The sequence below is a fragment of the Sarcophilus harrisii genome, chromosome 3 (assembly GCF_902635505.1).
Source record: "Sarcophilus harrisii chromosome 3, mSarHar1.11, whole genome shotgun sequence".
Taxonomy (NCBI): domain Eukaryota; kingdom Metazoa; phylum Chordata; class Mammalia; order Dasyuromorphia; family Dasyuridae; genus Sarcophilus; species Sarcophilus harrisii.
The window spans coordinates 319193448-319219904 of NC_045428.1; the positions used below are offsets into that span (position 1 = coordinate 319193448).

Consider the following 26457-nt stretch of genomic DNA (forward strand, 5'->3'; position numbering starts at 1 on the left):
GGAGAGTGTTTTCTTTAGCTCTTGTACCTGAAAGGAAGCTGATGGACAGGTTGGTCACAGTAATTCTTTTAGAATAGCACATGACATAATCACTTCCTTGAGCTCTTTGGCAATGTGTTTGTCATCCCTCCCAAGAACTTGTGATGGTGAATCTTGCCACTAGGTGCCACCTCTCCCTATTAAATCAACAGGCCTCTAAGGCAGGAGTTCTTTTTTTGGTGTCAAGCTTTTTCAGAATAATGTTTTTAAATGCAGAAAATAAATATAACAACATTGCAATATAATAGTGTTATAGTATAATAATAAGCTAATATAAATTAGTTATATTAAGATATAATTTTACCTACCCAAATTCATAGGCACTCTAAATTAATTCAAAAACACCAAGTTTAGAAATCTAAAGATTGAAGGCTGGTACCCAGCACAATTCTTCAAGTCAAAGGAATCATACTCCAGAATATTGTAGAATTTCTTGAACAATGACAGTCACCCCTCCATCACACTATTTGCTTCCTTCCTTCCTTTAACAAACATGTATCCTCCTAAGCAGTTATCTGATATTCTACATATATTTTATATGCTTATACCTTTTCCAAGGATGCAGCTAGCATTGCAAGTGGAGTCAGAAAGATCTGAATTCAAATTTGACCTCAGATGCTTACTAACTTACTAGCTATATGTCCCTGGAAAAGCCATTTGTTTTTGTTTGCCTATTTCCTTATCTGAAAAATGAGCCGAAAAAAATGGCAAAAAGTTACTCTAGTAACTGCCTAAAAAACCTCAAATGGGGTTACTTTGATTCAGGCACTGTGCTGAGTGTTTTACAAATATTTGTAAATATTTGATTTTCAAAACAACTCTGGAATGTAGGTGCTGTTGTTATCACCATTTCCAGAGGACAAAATGGTATGTCAAGTTTTTCCAATATTTTTCCAGTCACTCAGGTTTACAATATAGAATTACTCTTGCTTCATCAGTCTTGTTCATACCATATAACCAGTTTGACAAATCTGGTTTCTATGTTCAAAAATCTAAGTTTAGGCCCTCATCTCATATACCTGGACTATTGAAGTGTCCTCTTAATTTGTGTTCTGACTACACAAATACTGATCATTTTGAAATCATATTGGCTAGCAATTATTTCCTATTAAAATATAATCTTTTTTTTTGTTATGTGAAACCCCTTGACGTTCCCTAATTCTCTTTTTGAAGAAAGTATTAATGATGTAAATATAACAGTTTATAAGCCTTTGGTCACATTTCTTTTTTTCCTGAACCTTATTTTACAACATATTTTCACCATCTTTTCAAATGGTCTCATTTGCATTGAAAATACTATTAACATTTATTATTTAATTTAGATTATCTTTTTTAATTCTTAGAAATTCTCAACTTCCTAATTCTTTGCAATAGATGATACACAAAAAGTATTAATTTTATATGATGATAAAATCTGGAAAGTCAGAAGCAAGAGCCAGAAGATAAAACATTGATTTGTTGTATATCTTTTTAAGAAGAAAAAATTAAATAAATTTACATGAATGTAGTATAGTATAGTATAGTATAGTAGAAAAGGGATTGGATTTTAGCCAGATGACTGTGTTTGAATCCAGGCTCTGCTACTTAAATTAGATAAGTTACTGTCAGCCCTTATTTTCTCCATCTAAAAAATGGATTAGACTAGATGATTCCTAAAGTCCCTTCCAGTCAACTGATATTTAAGAAGCCCTGTATGTCATATATTGACTTAGAAAACCAAATCTATATTATTTCATTACATATTTCCCAATTACCTTTCAATCTGGTTCATCACTTGAGCCACAATATCTGCGGGTTGTGTTACACTACACAGTATAGTACTAAAGTGTGAATCTTGATAGCCTCTTAAATCTTCCTGCTATAATTGTACACATTTGGGTTTCTTTTTCTTTCTTTCTTTTTTTTTTTTTTGTATCCTTCAGCCATGAGATAGCGGAAGATGACACATGAATAGGGCAGTTAGGTGAAACAGTGGATAGAGTGCTAGGTCTGGAATCAGGAAAGACAAGTTTAAATTCAGCCACGGACACTTACTGTGTGATCCCAAGCAAGTTATTTAACCTGTTTGCCTCAAAAGCTTCATCTTTAAAATGGGGATACAAATGACATGTATCTACCAAGTTTGTTATGAGAATCAAACAAGATGATTGTAAAGCATTTAATGCATTACCTGGCACACAGTGAGCCCTATATAAATGCCAGTTATGATGTTGGACCTGTTATCAGGGAGACATACATTCAAATTCTGCTTACTAGTTGCACCACCTTGGTCAAGTCACTTAATCTGTCAACCTCACTTCCACCATTTATAAAACGTCAGGGCTATATTTGACCTCTGAACTCCCTTCCAGTTCTAAATCTTTGATTTTGTGATTTCAGTCAATAGAAGGAAGACATTTTGGGGCTGAGGAGGCCAACACAGAGCTGGTCCTTCCTAGGAGTTAGTTCCCTGATAGCACTCCCAAAACTGCCTAATTGTCACAATTCTTTCCATTTGCATACTTTTGAGCCACAGTATTTACAGTTTTTATAGAGGCTTTCACCTTGAGTCAAGTCAAGCAGCACAGGAATCCCAGAAATCAAACATCTGGATTGTTTGTACATAAATGAGGACTGCTTATACTGTTTGTTGTACAATGTATCTACTGTGTAAGTCTCCTTTGCTATATAGCCTGTAAGATCCGTAAGGCTAGGACCTATATGCTTTCTGGTTTTTTATCCTGCACCTAGAATCACAGATCCCAGGGTACCCACATGTACATCAGAATTTTTCTCTCAGGTTAGCAGTGATCTACAAGCTCCTCTGTACCACCCTCAATAGCCAATTATTATAGCCATTCTATTGACTATTGAAAAGGCAATAAATTGCTCTTCGGCAACACAGGAAGTGGAATAGTGGAAAATTCACTGATAAAAGAAAATCGAGAAATTTGAGTTCTAATCGTTCTAATCTTAACTCAGTAATTGTGTAATCCTAAACTCCCTCCCTCCCACCCCCTGGCTTCAATAGTAAAATTGGGAATTTGGTCTATGGTTCTTCCAATAGTTATACATAAAATCAGTCCTGATGAGATTGTGGGCTGGGAAGGCCTTTTGTCCACAGATTGATGCCATGATAATATATACCTACATGCCAGGGAATAAACAGAACTACAGGTACCAAGAGATCAGTCTCATGTGAAGCTGAGATTATGGAATAATAAGATTACTAACTTTAAAACAAGCAATATTTCCTTGACTATTAAAGCTATTTAACTCCGAAAGTTGTGAGGTTATTCAAAATTCTCTGACATCTCTTTCAATTCAAATTTTGATTTGCCAGAAATGAAATCCATAAGCATTTATTAAATGCCTTCTATATGCTTACTGATGTGGATTGTAAAGTATAATAGGGTTATTTGATTGAATGAAGCTATTTTTGGTGTTTCTAAGTAGAAAGGGGTCCAGAAGCAGACCCACAGAGGCAGAAGCCAACTGGATTTATTTCCAAAATGGTAATATAAGTTAACAGAATCACAGATTTTTTAAAATGGAAAATATTTCAGGAATAACCTAGTTCCCACTATATCAGATCTTTTGTGGACAACCCTCAATGGGATAAGAAATGAGGGGGCAAGGAGACAATGCAAAGACTAGGTAACTTGGAAGATTGCTGGGCTTTCAGATACTAAACAAAGTGCAAACAATATTTTTTTTAAGACTAATATTATTTTTAAGAATACAATTTGGACACTTCCTAAATCTAGAAAGCATCATTAGACAAAAACCAATTACAGAGTTATTTTCCCTAATGCACTTGAAACCCATTCCTAATGGTAGAATAGCTGTGAATGAATGAACAATTTGGCTATTATTTAAATTTTCAAATGTACAGTATAGTCAAAAGCAATATACTTGGGAGTGAGGAAACATGGGTTCTAATCATAGTTCTGCAACTACTTGTGAGACCAAATCACTCAATCTCCCTGAGACTCGATGCCCTCATCTGTAAAATAAATTTTTTTTAAAAGTTAAATATTAAAAACAACCACAAAAACCCAACATAATCTGAAATTCCTTTCAGTTCCTATATTCTCTAGTCCAAAGTGCTTCTTAAATGTAAAGTGTGAGTGACAGGAAGAGTAGACAGCAGTTTTAAAGAAGGGAGGAAACAGTTTATTGTGTTGAGTGAGCCTCATTTGCATTACAGTATGAGGAAATTCATTTTCAATTCACTTCTGGTTGCAGAGTTCCAGCAGACATTTAAAATCCCAAAGCTTGCTCCCAAGCAAGTGTCAGCACCTGAACTCCGCATTGCATTGCATTAACAGAATCACAGTAAAATAGAATATTTATAAAGATTAAAAAAGTACATAGTTTCTTTAAAATTCTGACATCTTTTTTTTTCCCTTTGTACATGTTTGCCCCTTCATTACCAGATTCCAGCAGCTGAAAGTAAATCTTCATGAGAATCTTCTGATTCCTCCAAACACTTAACTGTTAACTTCTAGTGAATTTTGTTCACTCTGTGCCTAATTTTTCTTTTTGGAGAGAATCATACCCTTATCTCAGGAAATTCAGATGGTGAGAAGCAAGGCAAAGCATAAATTAAACTTGGATTTCCAATTAGTAAATGTTAAAAACCATCTGGAATGTTCTAAAATAGCTAAGCCAGTGTTATTATTTATGATAGGTAGAATAGGGGTGTGAATCTCATGTTACAAATCAATTTGTTTCTACCCTTAGCCTCTACACTGTTGAGTTTGAAATTAAACAAATCAAAGCTTAAAAAAAAAAGCCCAGTGATAACACAACATATCAGCAAGAAACAACCAACTTTTTCTATAAAATACTGACAATTGGATTACCTTCAGATTATTGTCTGAAAAATAATTATTGATAAAAGGTAGTTTAAACAGTGAAAAATATTTTATGGATCTAGATTTCCTAGGGGACTTTCCATTAAAAGGCACAATCCAAATAGAAAAACACTTGATGAAATCCTGAGAGACTGTTTCTTCCCTACAGTTTTAAGGAAATTACAAGCACTATCACCATAAAGTACAATCCTAAACTTTTCTTTTTCCAAACATGTGATACTTCTACATAAACTACAGAATTCAAAGAATCAACACCAGAAAAAAATATCCAAATGAATTCTGAATCCCAAAAGATGCACAGTGTTTTGAAATCCAAATGATATTTGACAGAATATGGTCTATTTGCTTTAACATATACCAGATACTGGCATTACACACACTCTGGCAAGGAATTTATCCCCCCCAAACATGTCAAGTTAAGAAGCACAGACTGAAATTAAAAATATCCTTCTCAGACTAAAGAAATCATCAGCTACTTTGATAGTTTGGATTGCCTTTTTCCATCAAGTAACTTATAAACTGTTACTCCAAAGTTTGCATAAAGTAGTTCCACAAGAATCTAGGACTTTAAAAAACTAATCACCCAAATGATAAAATGACCACACCAATCAATATTTAAACGTGGCTCAGGACTACTAACCAAGTGTTTTATGCAACTATTTTCCACTTAACAAATAGTTCATTGCCAATATATCACCCAAACAAAATATGCCACATGTTCCTAAAGCCACAATCTGAGATTGAAATGGATGTAGTGAAAAGGCTGTGTTAAAATAGAGAAACAGAAAAGTGTCCAGCAGACTTTTCAAATACATTGTTACAACCAGTAACATCATTTGGGATATACCAACTATCATCCTCAAATCAAACTGTCATCACTGTTTAAATTGTGAGATTTTAGTCCACTTCCTCACAGAACTACATTTGTACATTAATAATACTAATGACAATTCATATTCATATTTTAAGGTTTATGAAAAATGGTATCCTTGATTATTGCCATCTTCCCCCTGATTTCCTAAGGGACTCCTGGTTAATTCCTGGTCCTTCTATAAGCAGAAGTTGTTTAAAATCAATCTTGTTACTGATAAGGAAACAAATACAGACAGGTTAAATGACTTGCCCAAAATTACAAAGATAGTAAAAGTTGGGGGGGGGGGGGGGGGGGGGGGGGGGGGGGGGAAGGAGAAGGGGAGTCCCTGAACCCAGGTCTCTGATTCCAAATCCAGTGCTCTTTCCATCATACCATATTGCCTATCAAACCAGGACTATAGATTTTGCTTTGCCTTAGCATGTTGACATATATAGATAGTGAAAAGTATTCTAGCCTGGGGCTAAGAAAAGGCAACAGTATTTAATATATGTGTTGCACATCAGATAAATAATGCCCTGCCCAATGCATATGACCCTTTTTTGGTTTAAAATGTACTATTTAATCACATTTTAAAACTTTACCATTACCAAAAATAAACTTATTTAGTCTTGATGAAAGGGGAAAGTATGGCTCAAAGTTAAGTCTATATTATGCATAAATGTTATGCGCCACACTTATCCCACAGATAGGCTGTATGCAGAGTTTTCAGATCCCAGTCAAATAAATACCACTGTTCATAGAACATAAGATAGTTATAAGCTCAAATAATTTCTCTCCAGAACTATTTTGGAAAGAAAATTTTCTGCATATGGTATAATACAAAAAAAAAAAAAAAAAAAAAAAATCAATTCCACACAAATGTTAGTTTTTCCTTTTTTTCAAAAGCAGCTGTTGAACATTTCTGTCACTAGTCAAAAAAACCACATCTAACAGTATTTCCCTAAGTTGATTAAGATTCAGAGCAATCAATCTCAATTTCTAAACTGATCTATTTTCTAACCATCCTGCCATACCTTTTTTTTTTGGTGGCAAAGTCACTTTGCCCCATTGTTCAAGTATCAGTAACATTTTCTGAGGCATTGAATTAATCAAACAATTTAAAGTGTGCTAGCCAACAAAAAGAATGATTGGTTGGGAAGAACAAAACCATTTCCAAGGCACCTTCCTGCATATTAGGTAAACTATTCAACAATCTTTTTTTATAACAAGACGGATTATCTAGATTATCTAGATGATAAGGATGCATTTGCTCTAAATGAAGATTTGTACTTCAATCTCTTTATGAGAAGCAGTTCTATCAACAAAAAAACTTGGCTGGAAGACAAGTGAAAAAAGATGAAACCTGGCACCAGTAAATAATCCTCACATATAAATGCTCAAAAAAAAAAATCATTACAATAAAGATGTCTAAAAAAAATTAATAAGTTTACTTGATTATTTCCTACTGCCATACCAAATTTTAGAGGAGCTATGGTACATGTGTTTTGCACATATTTTCCCACTATAGAGTAGATAACATCTGAAGGCTAAATAAAATTTAACTGGAGAAGTACAGACAATCCTGCTTGTTCAGGATAAGAATGCTTAATCATTATTCATAATCCTTCAACTTAAATCTTCAGAACCTCCAGGGTGAAGGGTTAGGTTGCAGCAACTGCTAGTTCTCAGACCTGGTTTTGCTTAATCAGGGTTGAAGTCATCAAATTCTCTCCTGCTCCTTTGTATTTTTAGGGATAAAAGGAGGGAATGATGTAAGCAAAACAGAACATCTGTAACTACAAGTCACTTAACAGATATTTTGAAAATTAAATGGTAACTGCTAAATTCATTTTGATGGTGCAGATCCTTAATCTAATTTTTACTTCTCAGCAAGTCACTTAACAGATATTTTGAAAATTAAATGGTAACTGCTAAATTCATTTTGATGGTGCAGATCCTTAATCTAATTTTTACTTCTCAGCAAGGTAAATAATGAACTTATTTTATCAATTTCCCAAATTTCTATAAAATATATGCTTAGTGGATTTTTGCTTTTTAGAAAGATTTCAAATGAATATATGAATAAAAATCAGAATCAGCTTTGAGATAAGTTTTCCATTTTAGAAAAATTTTTAAAAATTTAAAAACCTCTTTTAAGCAAGTGAAATATGAAAATATAAGACTTTGCTGTGCTTTTAACGGTGGATTTGAGGATTCCTAACTCTCTTGGAATAAGCAGTATGCAAAACAGTATCATGTTTGCATAAAACCCAGTGAGATTCACACAAAGAACCAGAAAGCTTAAAAGCTGGCTTGCTGGGTACCCAACTATTCATGCTGCCTTGCCACACACAAGATATATTTGTCCACAGACCTATGGTCAGTCTCAGGAGAGATTCATCTATGTGGGAAAAAAACACCAGAGTAAATAAAGACTGTATAAAAATTAAGACATAGAAGGCATTTCCTTGACTGGCCATGTTTAGGATTCTTTCATCTGATAACATAGATATGTGGATTCAAAGTTTTTAACTTCTCAAGTAACATCTGCAGAGCATAAAAACAAAACAATAAATGAAAAGAAACAGAGGACAATGTGCAAAGGGATGACAACCACAAAAATGAAGCTCTTGGGTAACCGGTATTGAGATTTTGAAATGAATCTTTGACAAAAACATGGTTATCACTATTCAGTCTATTTAAATAAAATCCTACTGAGAAGTAGGGTGAGTGACCTGTCAAGATGACCTTCACAATTACCTTACAATAATCTGGTATATGATTATGATGATTTTATGTACCTTAGTTTTTATTAAATATGTCAACTATGAGATTTGCTTTTTCCTCTGCCCCTCAAAATTAAATAAAAAAACTATAAAAATTAAATTTATGAAACAATGAACCAAAAGGTTTACAGTATTGGGGGATGGGACAACAACATTTTTATTTTTAAAAAGACACTGTGGTACTATCAGGTCATAAGAGAGGGTGACCAATTTGCAAGTGTAAGCCACCCAATCCCAAACCACCCTCCAAAATCCTGGGTAGTTTCCAATTGAATTCAGCTTTTGTATTGAGCCAGTCCTGAGGAAACAGATGATCTGTGAATGAGGTCTTCATTATACAATATATCTGCCATCCAGAAATAGGTAACAAATTACTCTAAACCTCAAACCACAAAGATCATGTGAATACCACTCTTACAAAAGAAAACCAATTCAGGGCACAGTTCTACTCTACAGTACAGTTTGTAGAGCTTAGCTCCAGCAACAAACAAAAACTGAGGTAAGAACTCGTGCACTTTGGATGTCCTGCTCCCCGTGACCAGATATCGTGGGTGTGCTCTTGACTGAGGTGATATGGGTTCCAAAGAACATATGTTCTGCTTGTCTGTTGCTGTATTCCTCTGTGATTACAGAACTGCTTCTGGAAGAACCCCCCGGAAGATTCACTCTCCAAAACTCTAGAATCTATAATCAGCTATTCTGCAACAGTATAAATCCAGTATAATCTTAATTCCAATGATCTGGAGCCAAATCATTCATTTGGATACAGCAACCCAAAATTCCAGGATTAAAAAGGCTTGGAAACAGTCTCCTATCCAATTTATCAGCAGTTGTGTAGAGATACCAGAAAAAAAACCTAGCATTTAATATAAAAATTGTCTTTCACACAGTATCACTTCATATCTTCCTTCAGGGATCATAATTCTACGTGTGCTGGAAGCCCTGTGGAAAAGAAGAAAAAATTAAAATGAAGCAGAAAGTCTAAAGTTATAATTACACTAATCTGGCAGGCTTCTCAAATTGCATTACAAATTCTGTTCTGTTAGGGGTATTTGCCCAACAAAAGCTACACCCACAATTTCTTGTTTTTGCTTTTTATTTAAATCCTTAAAATTAGGGCCCCAATTTATCAGCTCAACCAATAAGCAATTTTAATTTTTTTATTTATACATCTTGATATAATTTCCTTAAATGAACAAAGGATCTACAAAGTAAGACAAAATGAGAAAACTAAAATATTGGATGTGTATGGTATTTACTCTTTGGATTCAACTCCACCATCTTTATAGTCCCAGGAAACTTTTATCACCAAGAAATTTATCATCCCAGATATAGCCACAGCTTTGGAACTCACAGTGACCTCAAAATACCTCTCCCCCTATAACTTGAATGAGAAGTGGAAGGTAGGGAAATAAAAAGCCTCCTTTTAAAAAAGGCCATCAGCCCAACTATTTCCCATCAGCTTCACTCCTAGGATTCAATTTCAACATTATTACACATGACCCTCAGATTTTCAGCTTTCTTTAATGTATAATCTCCCTTCATAAGGATGATCTTGAGGACAAGATCTTTCTTTTTCTTATTTGTATCCCAGTGTTTAGCACAGCACACAATAGGCTTAATAAGTGTTTATCAAATTGAATTGTGTGTATGCACATGCACATATTTTCAAAGAACACTGCTTGGAGAAATTTTACATTAATTTGCAGAACTCTAATAAAATTCATTTATTACTAGTAGTCTTTGGAAAAACAAATAGGTAAAGCAGGTGCTCTTAGAGAAAAATTTTAATTAGGTAGATGCAGCATTAAACCAAAGAATTAAAATAACAGAAAAAAAAATTACAATATCTCCATATATTATTATATAGCTCCTTATTCACATATAATTATTGCAGATAAATAGGGAAATCGTCATTATCTCTATCTTCTGTATACAATGTTCTAAATACTTAAAAATAATCACAAACACTAATCCCTTTAAAAAAATTTTTGTCTAAAGGAAAGAGATTTCTATTTATATTATTATTACTATTTTGAGTAAATAAATAAATGAAAAGAACAATTAAGATTACCTTCTACTATGCTTGGTTCTTTAGTCTCATTCTCGGGATGCCTAATTCCCATTTCCTTTTCTTTCTGGAAACGACCCTGTAACTGTTTGATTTCGAGATCATAGTCCTGCCACTCTGGGACAATGCGGACGGCTGCCTGCAGCTTTGGCTCTTTGGTCATTGGATTATTACACTGTGAAAGACAGAGATTGGCATTAAAAAGAAAGGAATATAATATCTAGCTGAAAAGTTCAAAATATATGTAAGTTACAATCTAAAATAGTAGTTCTGTATTGTCTTAAAAGTTATCAAATAAAAAACTTAAAAATTATGGGAATAACAAGCTTATGACAGACTAGACAAAAAAGAATGAGGTTACACACTGGGGAAAGATAACAAAAACACAGGGAGAGATAATATGATGAAGGGTCAGAAATCAAAACTGAGGTATTTTTTTTCTGGGAAGAATGAAGTTACTTGATTCAAATACTAAACCAGGATAATGATTTTAGGGATAGCAAAGTTATAAAAGGTTTCTCTCTTCTTCAGTAATTATTCAATTAGAATCATCACAGTGAGTAACTATAACTCCTATTATTTCCAAACTGCAAGGAGAAGTGTTATATTAAAACAGCCCTCTCCATACTGATCTATAATGATATGAATTATGAAACTATAAGGAAAAAATAATTTAAAATAAATTGTCTTAAAACTATTCAGCCTTATGCAACAAAAAATCAAAACTAAATTCAGTCCATCAAAGCAGCTATAAGCTTACCAAATCAATTGTTTTTGCTTTTTTCTTGGAGGCATCATCACACCATGTTTCACACCAAAGCCATTCTTGTGGGAGTGACTTAATTGGCACCTGGTGTATCATATTATTGGGCAAATCCTGTTTAGTGAACAAAATAAAATTTAAACAACAATTTAGACAAATCTAAACTACTAAAAGAAGAAAAACTTCTGGACAACTAAACAGTAATAATTGTTAGCTGTAATTCCCATTTTAAATGATCACACAATTGTAGATTCTTAACATTAGAGATGGAAGTTCTAAGATCATCTAGTCTCATATCTTCATTGATGATGAAATTTAGGATCAAGATAAGTCAATTGCCCAAGGTCATAGAGTTAAGTAGCTGAGGTAGAATTAGAGCCCCAGATTAAGTGTGGTCAGTCTAATGCTTTTTCCATTATACCACAATCAAAGTATGTTCATTTAGTAATTCCACCTTTAGATGGAGCCAAATTTATGTCATCAAAAGAGATTTATACTATTAAAAAAAAAAAAAAAACCCCACCAACACTTGAAATAGAAATTCCATAAAACATCTATTAACAGCGGCAACTAGGTGGCAGCCCTACAGTGAGGAGGACCCAAGTTCAAATCTGATGTCAGAAACTTAACACTTTCTAGCTGTGTGATCATGGGCAAGTCACTTAACCCCAACTGCCTTGGGAAAAAAAAAAAAAATCTATCAACACTAAACAAGTAGAAACCTAAAGTTTTAACACACACAAATCATATTATTTCTCTGCATAAGTTTTCTTTTTGATTTAACTTGTGAACTTAAAAGATATACAGACTTTTTCTGATACCTATAATTTTGTGCCTTATCCAAAAGTGGCAATTCATAGTTTTCTGGGTTGTTGTTGTTGGTTTTTTTTTTTTTAAAAGAGAGATTTATGAATGTTTGACTAGTTTTCTGACTACCAAATGAGATTACAGTCTACTACTAATCTATACCAATAAAAATATCTATATTCTACTGCCATCTTCTTCCCTAAAGATTGTAGGAGTAATAATGGTAGCAGGAAACAGTAACAAATATAGCACTTTAAGATTTACAAATAGTTTTCCTAACAACTCTTAAGAAGAAAATAATGCAAGTACACTTATTCCAGGTTTACAAATTGGGAAACTAAGATTGAGAAATTAAATGATAGGCCCAACAGCACATAGCTCCTATACAGGAGTCATTCTTAAAAGCTAAGCCTCTCAGGAATCTCAGGAATCTTTTCATTTCCCCATGTTGCCTTTTAGAGATATTTTAAAAGTTTACCTCAATAAAAACTGTTTTACTCTCAGGTTTCATTTTACAAAGAGAAATGACCAGAAGTTATTGTTCATGTACCATACATCTCCTAAGTAATCACATGAGGTTTAGGATATGACTGTAACATTTTTAAAATGCAGCCTGACAATGAGTCATTTGAAGCTAGTCAAATGAAATCAGATTCCACTATGATGTACAAAATAGGAAAATTATGTTGAAGTTAGCAAGAAGACCCCTAAAGAAACCAGATATTAGTTAAATAAAAACCCCAATATTATTGACATAGGGTAAAAACTGACATGGGATTACTTACAAAGTCATTTAAATTGATGATGAACCATATTTATAAGGCTTTTCAGGGAAACAATATACCAAAAAAAAAAAAAAAAAAAAAAAAAAAAAAGGCAGATGATCACAAAGTCTATCTAATCCTGCCCTACAAACTTCAAATGACTTATTCTTGCTATATTTGAGGAGGAGCAAAATAATAAATTCAGGACACCAAGGAAAAACTGTTAGAGATGACCCAGTGATTAAAGCAATCTGTTTTCAGTCTCCCCTGCTCTCCCTACTCTCACTCTGTTATTCGTTTAGGATAACTAAGAAAATTTTCATTAAGGAAAGATGTAACACACCCCCAACAAAAATTAGAGTAAACCTTGAAAAGCTTGAAGAGAAGAAGGAAATACTTTAGCCTTGACCCAACATTTTAAGGCCAAACACACAGTTATGCCAGAATATCTTAAACCATGAAAAAGACCATTTACCTGATCAAGATTTGAAAGACTGTTGGGATCCTGACTCAGACCTTGATACTGTCCCCTGAGTCTGTCTCCAGCAGCTATCTTCCTAAACTTCTTCAGATCCACAACATAGAGTGCACTAAGTATAGAAGATCCAGCTGTTAAAAGCCACAGAATATGTCACAAGCACAAATTCACCAACTAAATGGCTCAGTGGCCAAATTTTTGGACCTTGCTTCTGAAGAATAAAGATAGTTTCACCCAAGCTGAATATTCACAGGGGAACTAAAGGTCACAAGCATTTGTTATTTCAAAGGGGAAGTTATTATTTCCAGGAGAAAATAAAATATTTCCCAAAACAAACATTAGTGGTTATTATTGTCATCACTGATGCTCATTATCATTATTGTCAAAAGATAATATGTAACTTCTGACCAAAGATTTGTAACAAGTATTAGGCAATTTAAGAAATAACTATTTTGGTTAACTGAAACATATCTGTTAGTCAGAGGTCAAAAGCATCTTGCTCATTGTCACAGTTGTTTCAACATTGCCAATTAAGAACCAAAATAGAAAAGTGATACAATAATTCTTCTGATTCAAGGACAAATGGAAAGATATTGGTTTCATTTTCCTACAGCAACATTTCTCTTTCTTCCGATTTCCTGACCCCACCCACCAATAAAGGATTAAAGAAAGATGTAACACATTGCAACAAAAACTGGGGTAAAACTGGAAAAGCTTGAAGGGAGAAAAGGGAAACTTTAGCCCGGACCCAATATTTTAAGACCAAACACAATTATAATAGAATATATTAAAACATGAAAAAGCCCATTTATTATCTGATCAAGATTTGAAAGGCTATTTCTTAGTCGTCCTTTTGTAAGAAGAAATAGTATAGTAGCAGTGACTTTTAAAAAAATATACAATCACTTTTTCAGTACCTGATATGGTATTTTCGTCCTGATAAATGGCTGGCCCAATAGCCTGATTTCCAGAACCTGTACCCATTCATTTCTTTGCGGCTATCACAAAATGGGGTATATCCATAAGGGGCACCATCCAAATTGAAATCTCTTAATTCCTTCAAATCTGTCCGAACAATCTTAAAAAAGGAAGCCAAAAATTATTTCTAAAAACACTTCTATAAAGCTGGTATAGATATCTAACAAATAATATCTTTTTGAAGCACAAACAATAAATATCTGCATGAACAAGGAACACTTAAAAACCACTGCATGTATAAAAATTTTTCTAAGAAAAAATGAAGGAAATGAACCAGTGGGGCTCCAAAATGTTTGAATAAGGCATACAATTTACAAGAAGCCATTCACTTTATCAAGTAAATTCCAATAAGTGTTAGACCTACCAATTCTAACTAAGAGAAAAGGAAGTTTGAATTACTAAAACATTAGATCCGGTCTTTTGATTCAAGACCTATAGTGGGTTTTCAATACATACTGATCAAGTTTTGCTTATATCCTTTTTACAGAACTCTGGCCTTTTCTTCTTAATCAATACTTCTCTATCCAACTCAAAACAGAAACTGTAACTCAAACATTAGTAAAAGAGGTTGGGGGTGAGAGGAGCCATTTAGAGGGTGAATGGGAAAGAAAAACTCATCTTTAGTTCAAAGAGAATTAGTAAAAGTATTCAGAGAAAAGCATATTTTAAAAATTAAAAAAAATTTCACCAATAGGAGACTATGATCATAGATGATTTCCCTTCACAATTTTAAAATTTGAATTTTATTAATCATGCATTGGCTATTATGAAGAACTCAAATTATTCACTATTCAACATACAGCTTTTCTTAATATAACTCATTTTTAAAAATTTTAGTTTTATTATTTTACTAGCAAATACTCTAACATAGACACATTATTTATCAAAAGGTCCTCCTTCTCATACTGCATGAGAATGGGAGGATTAAGGTGGGTTGTTAATTAAGTAAGCTAATTAAGAGATTGGTCAATAATAGCACATTTGTTTTTCTTGCCTAAATTCTCTTTGGTGTATCCCCTTTAAATGCTATCCAGAAAACTCCTCATTATAGATTATCTGCATCATTTATTAGTGCTCAGCAACCCAGATGGGTTAGGTTAGGTTTTCATTATCTACACAAAACCTTCCCTTCACTATAGTAGAATATCAGATGATGATGGTAAACGCTCTAAAACTCATTTCTTTTAATTTACCAAAGCTGGGACCTCAAATGCTTACCTGATCAGCATCCACAAACAGAAATTTGTCAACAACTAGTGGAAAAAGTACATCCAGAAAGAGAATCTTGTAGCCCCAAATGATGCGCTGCTTTTCGGTCTGCTGATGAAGCCACCGAGGCCATTTATATTGAACAAGCTCATACTGAAAATTATATTCCTTTGCCATGTATGGGATAAATTCCTTTTATAAATAAGGAAACATTAAATCATTTATTAGAATCCAGGAAATGTATGACTAATGCATAGGTAAAACAGATTTATTTTAACCAAGAGTATTGTCTTCAAAAATACTCCCCACCTTAATCCCCTAAAATTATTTCAGGCAAATCAATTTTGGTCATAATTTGAAATTATGAGAACATCTAAGCATTCTGAAGGCATTTATATAAATTCCTTTAATACTTTAAAGCTATACCTTTTCTCCCCAATATGGGTACTTTCTCAATTAACAAAAATAGCAAGCCTTTTATAGTAGGTCATCTTTTTAGTCTCTACAACTAGAAAATTTGTCTTTTTGAAGCTAACCACCTTTAATGAAAGCTGTCACTTCTTAGATAGCGGACACAGTCTATTTATAAGGGATCATATTCAAAGATTTTTCATCTAAATAAATTAATGCAAGTTAAATTTGAATTATTTATTTTTTTAAAAGTTATATGATTGATTGCTATTTAAACTTGAAAGCATTTCACAACAGGCAATATCCTTTTGTTATATACTTCAAGAAAACTATATTTTGAATGGTTTTGATAAAAGTTAAGTTTACCCTACATCCAAGTCTGGTCAAGAGAAAATTATGTGGCATTCCACATAATTTTTGATATGGTAGTAAATGACAATGAATAAAATTAGAATCAGGAAATTGTAAACAATTAAAAATTCATCAGCACAACACTACAGAAGTCATTTAAGTTACAAGTATGCTTCCTACCTCCTAACATAAGAGTGATATAATAGAAATTAAAATATACATTTTCAGACATAAAAAATGTATGAATTTGTTTTGTTTATCTATTAGGACTAATAAAGGTTTTGATATTGTAGGGAGGGGAAGGTGCAGAATTGTGAGGAAGGAGGATGATTAATAATGATCTCGAAAAATGATATATAGAAGGGGAACAGATGAGAGAGGTACAGAGCAAAACAGAGACATGCTCTTAGAAACAGACATGCTGAATTTATTATGTTAAAAATGAAAATAAGCTGAGCATAATGGAGACTGGTGATTTCATATGCATTTTCTTCTGCTCCTTGTATATGGAAATACTCCTTGGGGATGGGGAATGTTTTTTCCAACAGAATAACAAAAAAAATCAAAATTAAAAGATAAATAAACATAATTCACTGGCCAAAATACCACTGCAACTGCTCCCTTCTCGCCTCCCCCCCCAAAAAATCATGTTAAAAGTAGAAACAGCAGAAAGTAGGTAAAACAGTCTTTGGAAGTTTGGGGGTGTTCCTGTTATAATATTTAGTTTTTGACTGATGAACAAACCTTGAATGTAGGTGACAAGTAATTCTTCAAGAACCAGAATTTCACAGGTGTCTTAGTATTTTTCAGAACTGAGAGCATCATTATACTGTCAAACAAAAGCAAAAAACAAAACAACAAAAAATAGGAAAAAAAGCACTTTTTACTGGTTTTGACATCAATATTATCAACCACCATTTTCTAAAATAGACCACTACTAGACTTTGTACTAGGTGGTTAATTAATAGCTCAGCTAAGTAAAAGACTATTTAACCAAGAAAAACCTCACAGTCCAACCATTAAATAAGATCAGACTGAAAATCACTTTCATGTTATATTAAACCAAATAAAAGCTATCACCCAATCAAGTGGATAACCATTTTTTCTATTAAAAAAAAAAAACCCTCAATATTTGAATTATGATATACTTAAAAAATATTTTTTACTCAAGTGGGAAAAAGAGATCCACAGCAAAATACAAATATCAATCTCGGTGCCAAATTTGCAATTATCACAGCACCCACCATCCACCAGATAAAAGGACAAAGCAAAGCCACAACAGCTTTTATAAGAATTATAAATAATGGGCAACCACAATACATTCTCCAAAAGTAGCATAAATATATGATTGGAGGAGAGCCAATTCTCCCACTTATTTGCATCAATGAAAACTTTTCTCACATGGCTTTCTATCATTTCAACCTCCAATCAAATCTCGTGAGATGTTTAAAAGTTAGCTCAGAAACTTCAACAAGGAGTGTTTTTTAAAATTAGTCAATTCAATTCACCTCTTTGAGCTTCGGTTCCTTCTGTAAATGAATCTATAATGTCCTTTCCAATTCTAAAAAACTGATTTTGTTCTATGACATTTAGCTTTTCTGAATAGCTAAAAAGTAACAGGTACTACTGAAATATTCTTGTCAGCACAAACTGGGAGGAAAAAAAGAACACTGAATATTAATAGAGGTGAACGGCCTGAGTTCAGGTCCAATTTCTGATAGTTATAATCTGTGTGGCTTGGAGCAAGCCAACTTCTTTTGTCTAAACTTGCTTATTCATCCATAAAATGGGGCTACAAATACTTGATCTCATGGGATTGTCATGAGGAACTTGTGCTATGCTAGACATTATACAAATTATGAACAATCCCTCAACCATAGCATTTTTAATATTTTAATGATTGATAACTAACTTGGTACTGATATTCCCTCCACCAAAGCAGAATGAAATTCTTACAAAACTGTTAGGGGCAATGAGGCACTGCTCTCTCTTTGAGATGTGCCACGGAGCCTGTATGCCATGTTAGCTGGTAGGGCAGGCCCAGGAGGTAAAAAGGGGCTTGGCCTCTGAGGCAGAAGGTTCTGTCTGGCAGGAGTTAAAGGAACTAATAGGTTTCTTAAGATGGCACAGGGTGTGTCCTCTTACTAGATCTCCTCCTAGGATGCAGCACTAACTCCAGAAGCCTCCCTTCTGGGGTTCTACCTATGCAGTTCTGAATGGACTCCACATGGGCAATCCCAGAAGAGAGGCAGCATAGATAGACAGCCCTGAGCAGAACTCCCTCTCTTGCTTCCTGCTTCCCTACTGAGAAGATAACTGAATAAAGACAGAATGTTTGCACCTCCCAATCACCTGGCCTCCAATGTTTATCTAGGATAATTCCAAAGACTGATATGTAAAACCCTGGCAGACTGTGTCCGGACAGTCTAGCACACAAAACTTAGTAGATAATTAGACTTTCTAAATGTGAAAAATCTGGAGGCAATCCAATAATTAGTGTCAATCAACTAGTTAAGCTAGTGTTGGTACAACAGACATAGTCTATCACCAGTCCCATTCAGAAATGGTTCTGGTTTTACAGAACTTATTATTGGAATACACATTCTAATATCAGTCTTTAGCAACCCATGGTTACTTCCATGAAGCAATATAACATCAGTGAAAATACTGAGCTATTATGTTTTTATTAAAGAAAAGAGGGCTTAATATGTATACATATATTGTATTTAACATATACTTTAACATATTTAACATGTATTGGACTGCCTGCCATCTAGGGGAGGGGGTGGGGGGAAAGAGGGGAAAAGTTGGAACAGAAGGTTTTCACAAGGGTCGATGATAAAAAATTACCCATGCATATGTTTTGTAAATAAAAAGTTATAAAAAAAAATTACATATATATATATATATTCCCCTCCCCCCACGGGGGGGGGGGGGGGGGTCACTACCTTCCCCTGGGGGGGAGGAAGGGAGGAGGAGGGTGGGAAGAAAAGAAATCTAACAGTCATCACAGAGCCATTTAAAAAAAAAGAAAGAAAAGAGGGCTTAAAAGACTCTTCCAATAATATTTCAATCATTTGCAGTGCCAGAAAAAAATATGAAGCATGAATAAAGTTAAAATTAAGAATTTTCCAAGACTTATGTGTTTTAATTAATGTTCTCTTAAAACAGTCAGGCACACCATTACATTATCAGTGTATTACAAAGTCGACTCTGACCAACTGCCTTTTCCTATTCCCTATACTCAATCCTTCACAAAAACAAAGACCCTGGAAGACAAGAAAATAGCATGTGTAACATGCTAGTCTTCTACTTTCACCTTCCAATTACTATTTTTAGCCTACACTTGGTAAACAAAGATATTAAATGTTAGTGTAATCATATTATGTATGCAAATATATATTTACATTATTAAATAATTATATTATTAGCAATTCCAAACTAATAAAATCAGCATCATTGGATATTTAGAATTGAGAAATGTCATAGATCATCTATTTCCATCTCCTCATCTTATTTAACACTACCTTAAAATTTTTTGTCACTCCCAAGTCTTAATTCTAATTAGTAAGTTGATTCTTTTTTTTTCTTGCCTTTTTCCCCCTTTTTTTCAGAGCTGCGATTCAAGCTGAGTCTGGGGAGGCTCTGAGCCTTGTCCTTTATCTACTGAACTATAATAACCCATTCCCATCCTCTTCATTTTAAAGAAGTGAGGCCCAGAAAAGTGCTGTGTATTAATTATAATGCTATTGAGAAATTTAATCTGGTTATGAATTTAGGTCTTCTGACAGTAAATTCAACATTCCTTCTCCTATATCACAATGTTTATCATGATCCATTAAAAAACTGGCAACTGAAATTGGTGGGAAAAGGCTCAACTATGAATCACTCTAAATAGTCTATTAAATAGTCTTATACTTAGTCCTCACCTCTACTTCATATTCTAGAATCCCTGATTTCCTTCGAAGCTGAGATCAGAAACTTCCTCATAAGACATTTCTTGATCCCCCAGTCATTAGAGCATGTTAAAAACTTACCTTGGAGTTGCTTTGTATGTATTCCATGTAAACATTTATGTGTACAAACTGTCTTCCCTTATACAAAGTAAACTCTTTGAAGGAGGGAATATTTTATCTATGTCTTCTATATGGCTAGTGCCTTGGACAGTGCTTATGATATAGGTGTTTCAGATCATATATGAAAGAAAAAATTATGGGCATGTCATAGTGTACTTTACAGAAACACAAAATAAGAATATCATAAAGATCTCATAGTTCATGGAGTTCAAGCCATTCCGGGGTTGTATTGTGATACATCAACAAACATGCACATTTACATACAAAAATCTGAAAAGACTAACCGAAGAAATCTTTCATACAGATGTCCAGATGCTACTGAGAAAATATTAATTACATCATCTTTATCTGGTTTCACTTCTTCAGTCTTCTGACCTCCAGTAAAACCCCTAAGTATAAAATGGAGAAGCAAAAGAACAATTTAGTCGCTGATACAGATATGCAATACCCAAAAGAAATGATAAATAATGCCATTTGAACCTGTTTTCCTATTCACTTCTACCTAGCAGGTTTCAGAATGGAAAAAATACACATGAGGATAATCCCTTAGAAGGCAGCAACCTTTCAATAGTAGAGTAAACCACATAAATGAGTCAGCAAAGAGAGAGCTCTCTATAAGGTACCCTATGTCTCAAATACTCTTCTGAAAAAAGTATAATCTAGTGGGAAAACATTAAGATATCTTACCCAAGTCCTGAAATTAAACAAAGAATCTGAAAGATTTTATAATTAATATTACTTTAGTGTTCCTGAATAGCCTGATTTCACTTAAAAGAAAATCCCCCCAAAAAGAGAAGAAATTTACCACTTAAGGGACTCCCAAAATCCAGACTCATTTTCATGATTTCCATCACTTAGTAAATCTTCATTCATCATGTCTGCCTTCTTCTGAACCTGTAAATATAAGCACATTATCCAAATTACTTAACATGTCTATCAAATAAAGACTGATATATTTTCCCTGGAATAATTTTTTTCTATATGGAATAAACAGTACATTATGAAACATTGACTACTACTTATAAGCAAAAAAAAGGGAAAAAACCCAATCTATCAATTAAAATATCTGTAAGTTCTCAATGGATGAGGTAAGGAGGGAATTTGGAAGTCAAAATAAAAAAAAGTAAAAAAGGTCATTAAATAAATAATGACTTGGAAGGAGAATAAAAATAAAGAGGGCATTTCATTTACCTTGTGAGGATCAGTTGAGATAACATATGTAAAGTGTTTTGCAAACTTTAAAATTCCATATAAATGCTAGCTGTTGTTGTAGTTAGTCTAATACAGGCAGCTAGTTGTTGTAGTGGGTAAAGTACTGGACCTGGAGTCGGGAAAAACTGAATTCAGATCTGGTGTTGAACACTTAATTAACTGTGAGATCCTAGGCTCACTTAATTTCAGTCTCAGTTTTCTTATCTGTAAAATGAGGACAATAATAATAGCACCTTACTTTCTGGAGTTGTTGTGAGAATAAAGTGAGAGAACATTTGTAAAGCACTTTGCAAACCTTAAAGCACCATACAAATGTTAGATATTATTGTTGTTGTTATTTTTTTAAATCATTTTTTATAAATTAAAATGAAAAGGTCAGTTACTGAAAAATATAACCTTGGGCAATTACAGCTCAATGAAGCATCCCAGAGTCCAACATTCTAATTACCACATCAGATTATTGATTCCTTAAGCAAATCATTTAAATTCTTTTGGTCTTAATTTTTTCATTTATAAAATAAGGAGATAGGATTAGCTAATTTCTGGGGTCTTTTCCAGCACTAAAATTCTATAATAATAGTAAAAATAATAACAGTGAATAACAATAGCTAGAATGTATTTAATGTTTTAATGCATTATTGCATTATACAACTTAAATGCAAGTTTTTTATCTTTATTATCTTGTCTGATCTTCACAACAACCCTGTAAGGTAGGTGTTAACATTATTTCCATTTTATACATTAAGAAACTGAAGTTTAGAGAGGTTAAGTGACTTGCTTACGATCACACATCTAATGTCTGAAATGGGATATGAATTCAGGTGTTCCTGGTTCTAAGTCCAGCACTCTGCCCACTAAATCACCCAGCTGCTGTTCATTTCTATGAATATGCATAATGACTTTTATACATTTAATTCAATACACTTAAACCTTAAGTGAAAATACCCCCAACAAACTGCAATAAGGCAAAGAGTTCACTGTTTTCATGGATTCATTGTGATCTTATTAACGTGGGCACTTCTCTAACCACAACTTCTCATTCTATATTATTTTCATCAATGACCTCCTATAAATTCTCCACTGAAGATCTACTCATTCAAAAGGCTAAAAGTCTTCCAATAGGTCTTTTATTATCTCATGAGCACCAGTGTATCTTAAGGGCTAGCTGGATGTTATTCTTCACTCTCACTACATGAGCTAGTTCATTTTCTTTTTTCAAGGATATTCAAGGCTTTTTAAATTTCCAAAAGAGGAATGCAGTTACGGCTGAATAAGGTGGTCTGTCTTAAGTGAGATCTGGGTTGAATTAAGCACAAAATTCTTAGTCCCAGCAAAAAAAATGCAGTCTATAATATTTCTGTGGTTAATTTACAAGATGTAGGCAAATCCTCAGCTTTTTTTTATCACATCAGACATAACCTTGAATCTGCCTCTGAAAGCTTACAGGAGAGTGGCTACTCCAGTTCTTCAAACTCACCTTGACTTTGATAATTTTGCTCTTAAAGTTGTTGAGAACAACCACAACTTCATCAGCATCAGGGGGAGAGTCTGTACCATCATGGCTTTAAAAAAAAAAATGTATTAAATATGAAAAAGCTCTTAGAACACAGAATTGAGAAGGTGTCAAGGATTTTTCACTGTTTTAGCATCTGTATTTTCTCCTCTCCCCTTCTCCGCCTCCTGGCCTCCTTCCAGTCCCAGAAAAAAATTCCATTTCCTTTTTCAATTCCTCTTAATGCTAGTGCCTTCCCTCTCTAGATTATTCCCAATTTGTCCCATATATAACTTGTCTGGACATAGCGTCTGCTCCCATTAGAATCTGAGTGACTTCAGGATAGAGGCTGTCTTTTGTGTTTCCATTCCTAACACATAAGCAATGTCTGGGTTCCTGGGCACTGTTGTTCAAGCATCTTTCAGTCATATCTGACTCTTCATTACTCCATTTGGGGTTTTCTTGTCAAAGATACTAACATGGTTTGCCATTTTTTTCTCCAATTCATTTTAAAGATAAGGAAACCCAAAAAGGATTAAGTGATTTGACCAGAGGTGCACAGCTATTAAGTGTCTGAGCCTGGATTCGAATTAAGGAAAACAAGTTTTCCTGACTCCAGGCCACTGAGCCATCCAGCTGCCCTGGATGCTTGTTTAACGAATGCTTGTTGACTTAATTTGTCTAGTTCTATGGCCATGTATATCATAGTTTCTATGGGCTCTCAAGGAAGTCACTTTCAGTACAATACAAACACAGCTTTTATATTACTTATATTATTATTAATATATTATTATAATATATTATTAATAATATTATTATATTATAGTTAACATATACTGTGTTACTGTAACCTCATAAGAGATACTTAGTCTAAAGAATCTAATAAGGATTCAAATACTTAAAGTATTAGAGAGGTTAAGTGACTTGCTACTAAGTAGATTATATTTCCTAATTTTTTAATACAAACTACAATATTTTTAAAAAAACTATATCTACCCATAGAACTAGAACTAAGAAGTAATCTGATATCTGTACAACATAATGGGAAAAAAAATATGATCTTTGCATGGATTCATGGCGTGGAGGGACAAGGGGTATTTTGAATTAAGCTCTATGTGTCCTGAGCTATTTTCCTTATTGTCTCAGTACCCCAAAATTTCACTATTAAAAGTGTTCCTTAGATTAAGCCAGTTTCTAAAAGGATGACATCAACACAAGACCAAGCAAGATTTCAAGTATATATGCTATTATCTAGCACACAGACAGACCCTAAGGAAATGGTGGTACACAGCACAGGAAAAGTTCCCATGGATGACTGAGGGTGTGAAGCAGGAGATACTGACTAAATGTGATCAAGTCCTGGTAAGGCATCCATAGCAGGGTCAAACCTGGGCCAACAATGAAAAGAATGAAAGCTCTAGTTTTTCTGGCCAGCAAGGGATAAAAAGGAGAAAGAGAGATGGAGAAGGAAATAGCAAAGATAATTAGAAGATAAACTTCAGGCTATTTCACAATTTTATATAGGTCTGGTCTTAAACTTTTAAAAAAACGTGTGGTAAATATAAAATACTGTAGGCAGGATAACTGTATCCTTCTAATGATTTACCATGAAGATATCCTTACTACAAGTTACAAATAATCAGCAAATATCCTTAGGCCAATATCTTTTAATTGTATACTGAATAATACCACAGAATTTCTAGGTAAACAATTTCTAAAAGTTAAAAAATAGCTACTTTCACCTTCAAATAAAACTAAAAGAATGTAAATAAGACCTTGCTGAAAATCTCAAATATCCAAGTAAATTATGTGATTATATAAATTTAGATATTCCTTTTAAAAATGCTTATTACAAACTATTTCTCAAATAGGAATAAAGTGCTCAGGAATAAAGTGCTTTTTCATGGTATGGTGTTGGCAGTTATTAGGTACAATGCATAGGATAAAATGATGGACTTGAGTCAAGAAAACCTGAGCTCAAATCCTGCCCCAGACACTTCTAAGATATGTGACCCTGGGCAAATAACCTTTTCTCAGCCTCAGTTTCTAATCCGTAAAATGGGGATAATATCACTCTCCTCACAGAGTTATGAGGATAAAGTGAGATATTCCTTGAACACATTACAAAACTGAATGCACTTTATAAATAACAGCTAGGAGTAGTAGTGGTAGTGATAGTAGTAGTAGTAGTAGTAGTAGTAGTAGTAGTAGTAGTAGTAGTAACAACAGCAGAAACTGATAAAAAGTTTTAGGCTCAATCAGGAGACTCAAGTTTTAAGGTTTAGCTCCGCCCCTAAACTGTTATGTAAGTGACTCTGGGAATATCATTTAATTTCTACGAACCTCAATTTCTACATCTAAAAAGCACAGAGATGATATTACTACCTTCTTTGCAGGGCTGTTATGGGGAAAGTATTGCAGTTGAAAAGTTGAAAGGTTGAGCAACTAATAATATTGGTCAATAAGATTTTAAGTATTAGAAACTATCTGAAATTATAACTCCTACTGTACTTTAAAATGAACATCTATATACTGCTCCATGATTCAAGATATTCAAAGATTAATATACCCAATTACAATTCAAATCAAACTCATAGACTCTACTGCTAGGCGTAAAGTCCAAGATGGAAAAAAGGTACAATATGTTTTAAAATGTAAGAGTACTTTTTGTGTAGCAGAGAACTGGAAATAAAGGAGAAACTTGTTAGTCAGGGAATGGGTAAACAAACTATGATACATGAATGTAATGGAATGTCACTATACTACAAAAAATATGACTAATAAAGAATCCTGAGAAGCACAGAAATAATTTAAATTAATTTTTGCAAATAAAGTAAGCATGGCTATAAAAATAATATCCATAATGACCACAGCAATGTAAATAAAAACAAAACAAAACCAAACTGGATAATAAAATTATGTTAAGCAAGTTTGGCCTTGAAGAAAAGACAAAATGAATCTCTTTACTTTCTCTGAACAAATGAAGGATTATGGCTGTGGAACTTTTTATACACTGTCAAGTCTTAATTGACATAGTGGATAGTTTTGCTGAACTACTTTTCTTTTTTTCTCTCTCTTTTAAAATTCTTTGTTACAAGATAAGGCTTTCTGAGTAGCAGATGAAAGAGTGTATCTTTTTGTTTTAGCATCACCTTATGAATACAATTTCTTAAAAAGAGAAAAAAGTCAAGGGTATATGTCTTTTCTCATTTACTCAGTGATCTACAAATAATGTATTCTAGAGACATGCTTTTCAAAACATGGTTTGGAAAATCTAACTAGTATTCATTCTTCCTTTTTTTTTCTCT

At 33.5% G+C, this 26457-nt stretch overlaps 1 protein-coding gene across 2 annotated transcripts in view; it reads right to left on the reverse strand.

Annotated features, from left to right (window-relative positions):
* Positions 1 to 7544: 7544 nt before the first annotated feature.
* Positions 7545 to 26457, reverse strand: part of UGGT1 (UDP-glucose glycoprotein glucosyltransferase 1) — a 96310-nt gene continuing 77397 nt past the window's right edge. For both annotated transcript variants that reach the window (XM_031959851.1, XM_031959850.1), the window contains 10 exons: positions 23135 to 23219; positions 21251 to 21339; positions 20730 to 20834; positions 17114 to 17198; positions 15617 to 15799; positions 14338 to 14498; positions 13418 to 13532; positions 11369 to 11485; positions 10612 to 10783; positions 7545 to 9479 (listed from right to left, as the gene is read on the reverse strand). In XM_031959851.1, coding sequence (XP_031815711.1) covers positions 9454 to 9479; positions 10612 to 10783; positions 11369 to 11485; positions 13418 to 13532; positions 14338 to 14498; positions 15617 to 15799; positions 17114 to 17198; positions 20730 to 20834; positions 21251 to 21339; positions 23135 to 23219 — 1138 coding nt within the window. In that variant the 3' untranslated portion in view covers positions 7545 to 9453. The remainder of the gene's footprint in view (positions 9480 to 10611; positions 10784 to 11368; positions 11486 to 13417; positions 13533 to 14337; positions 14499 to 15616; positions 15800 to 17113; positions 17199 to 20729; positions 20835 to 21250; positions 21340 to 23134; positions 23220 to 26457) is intronic.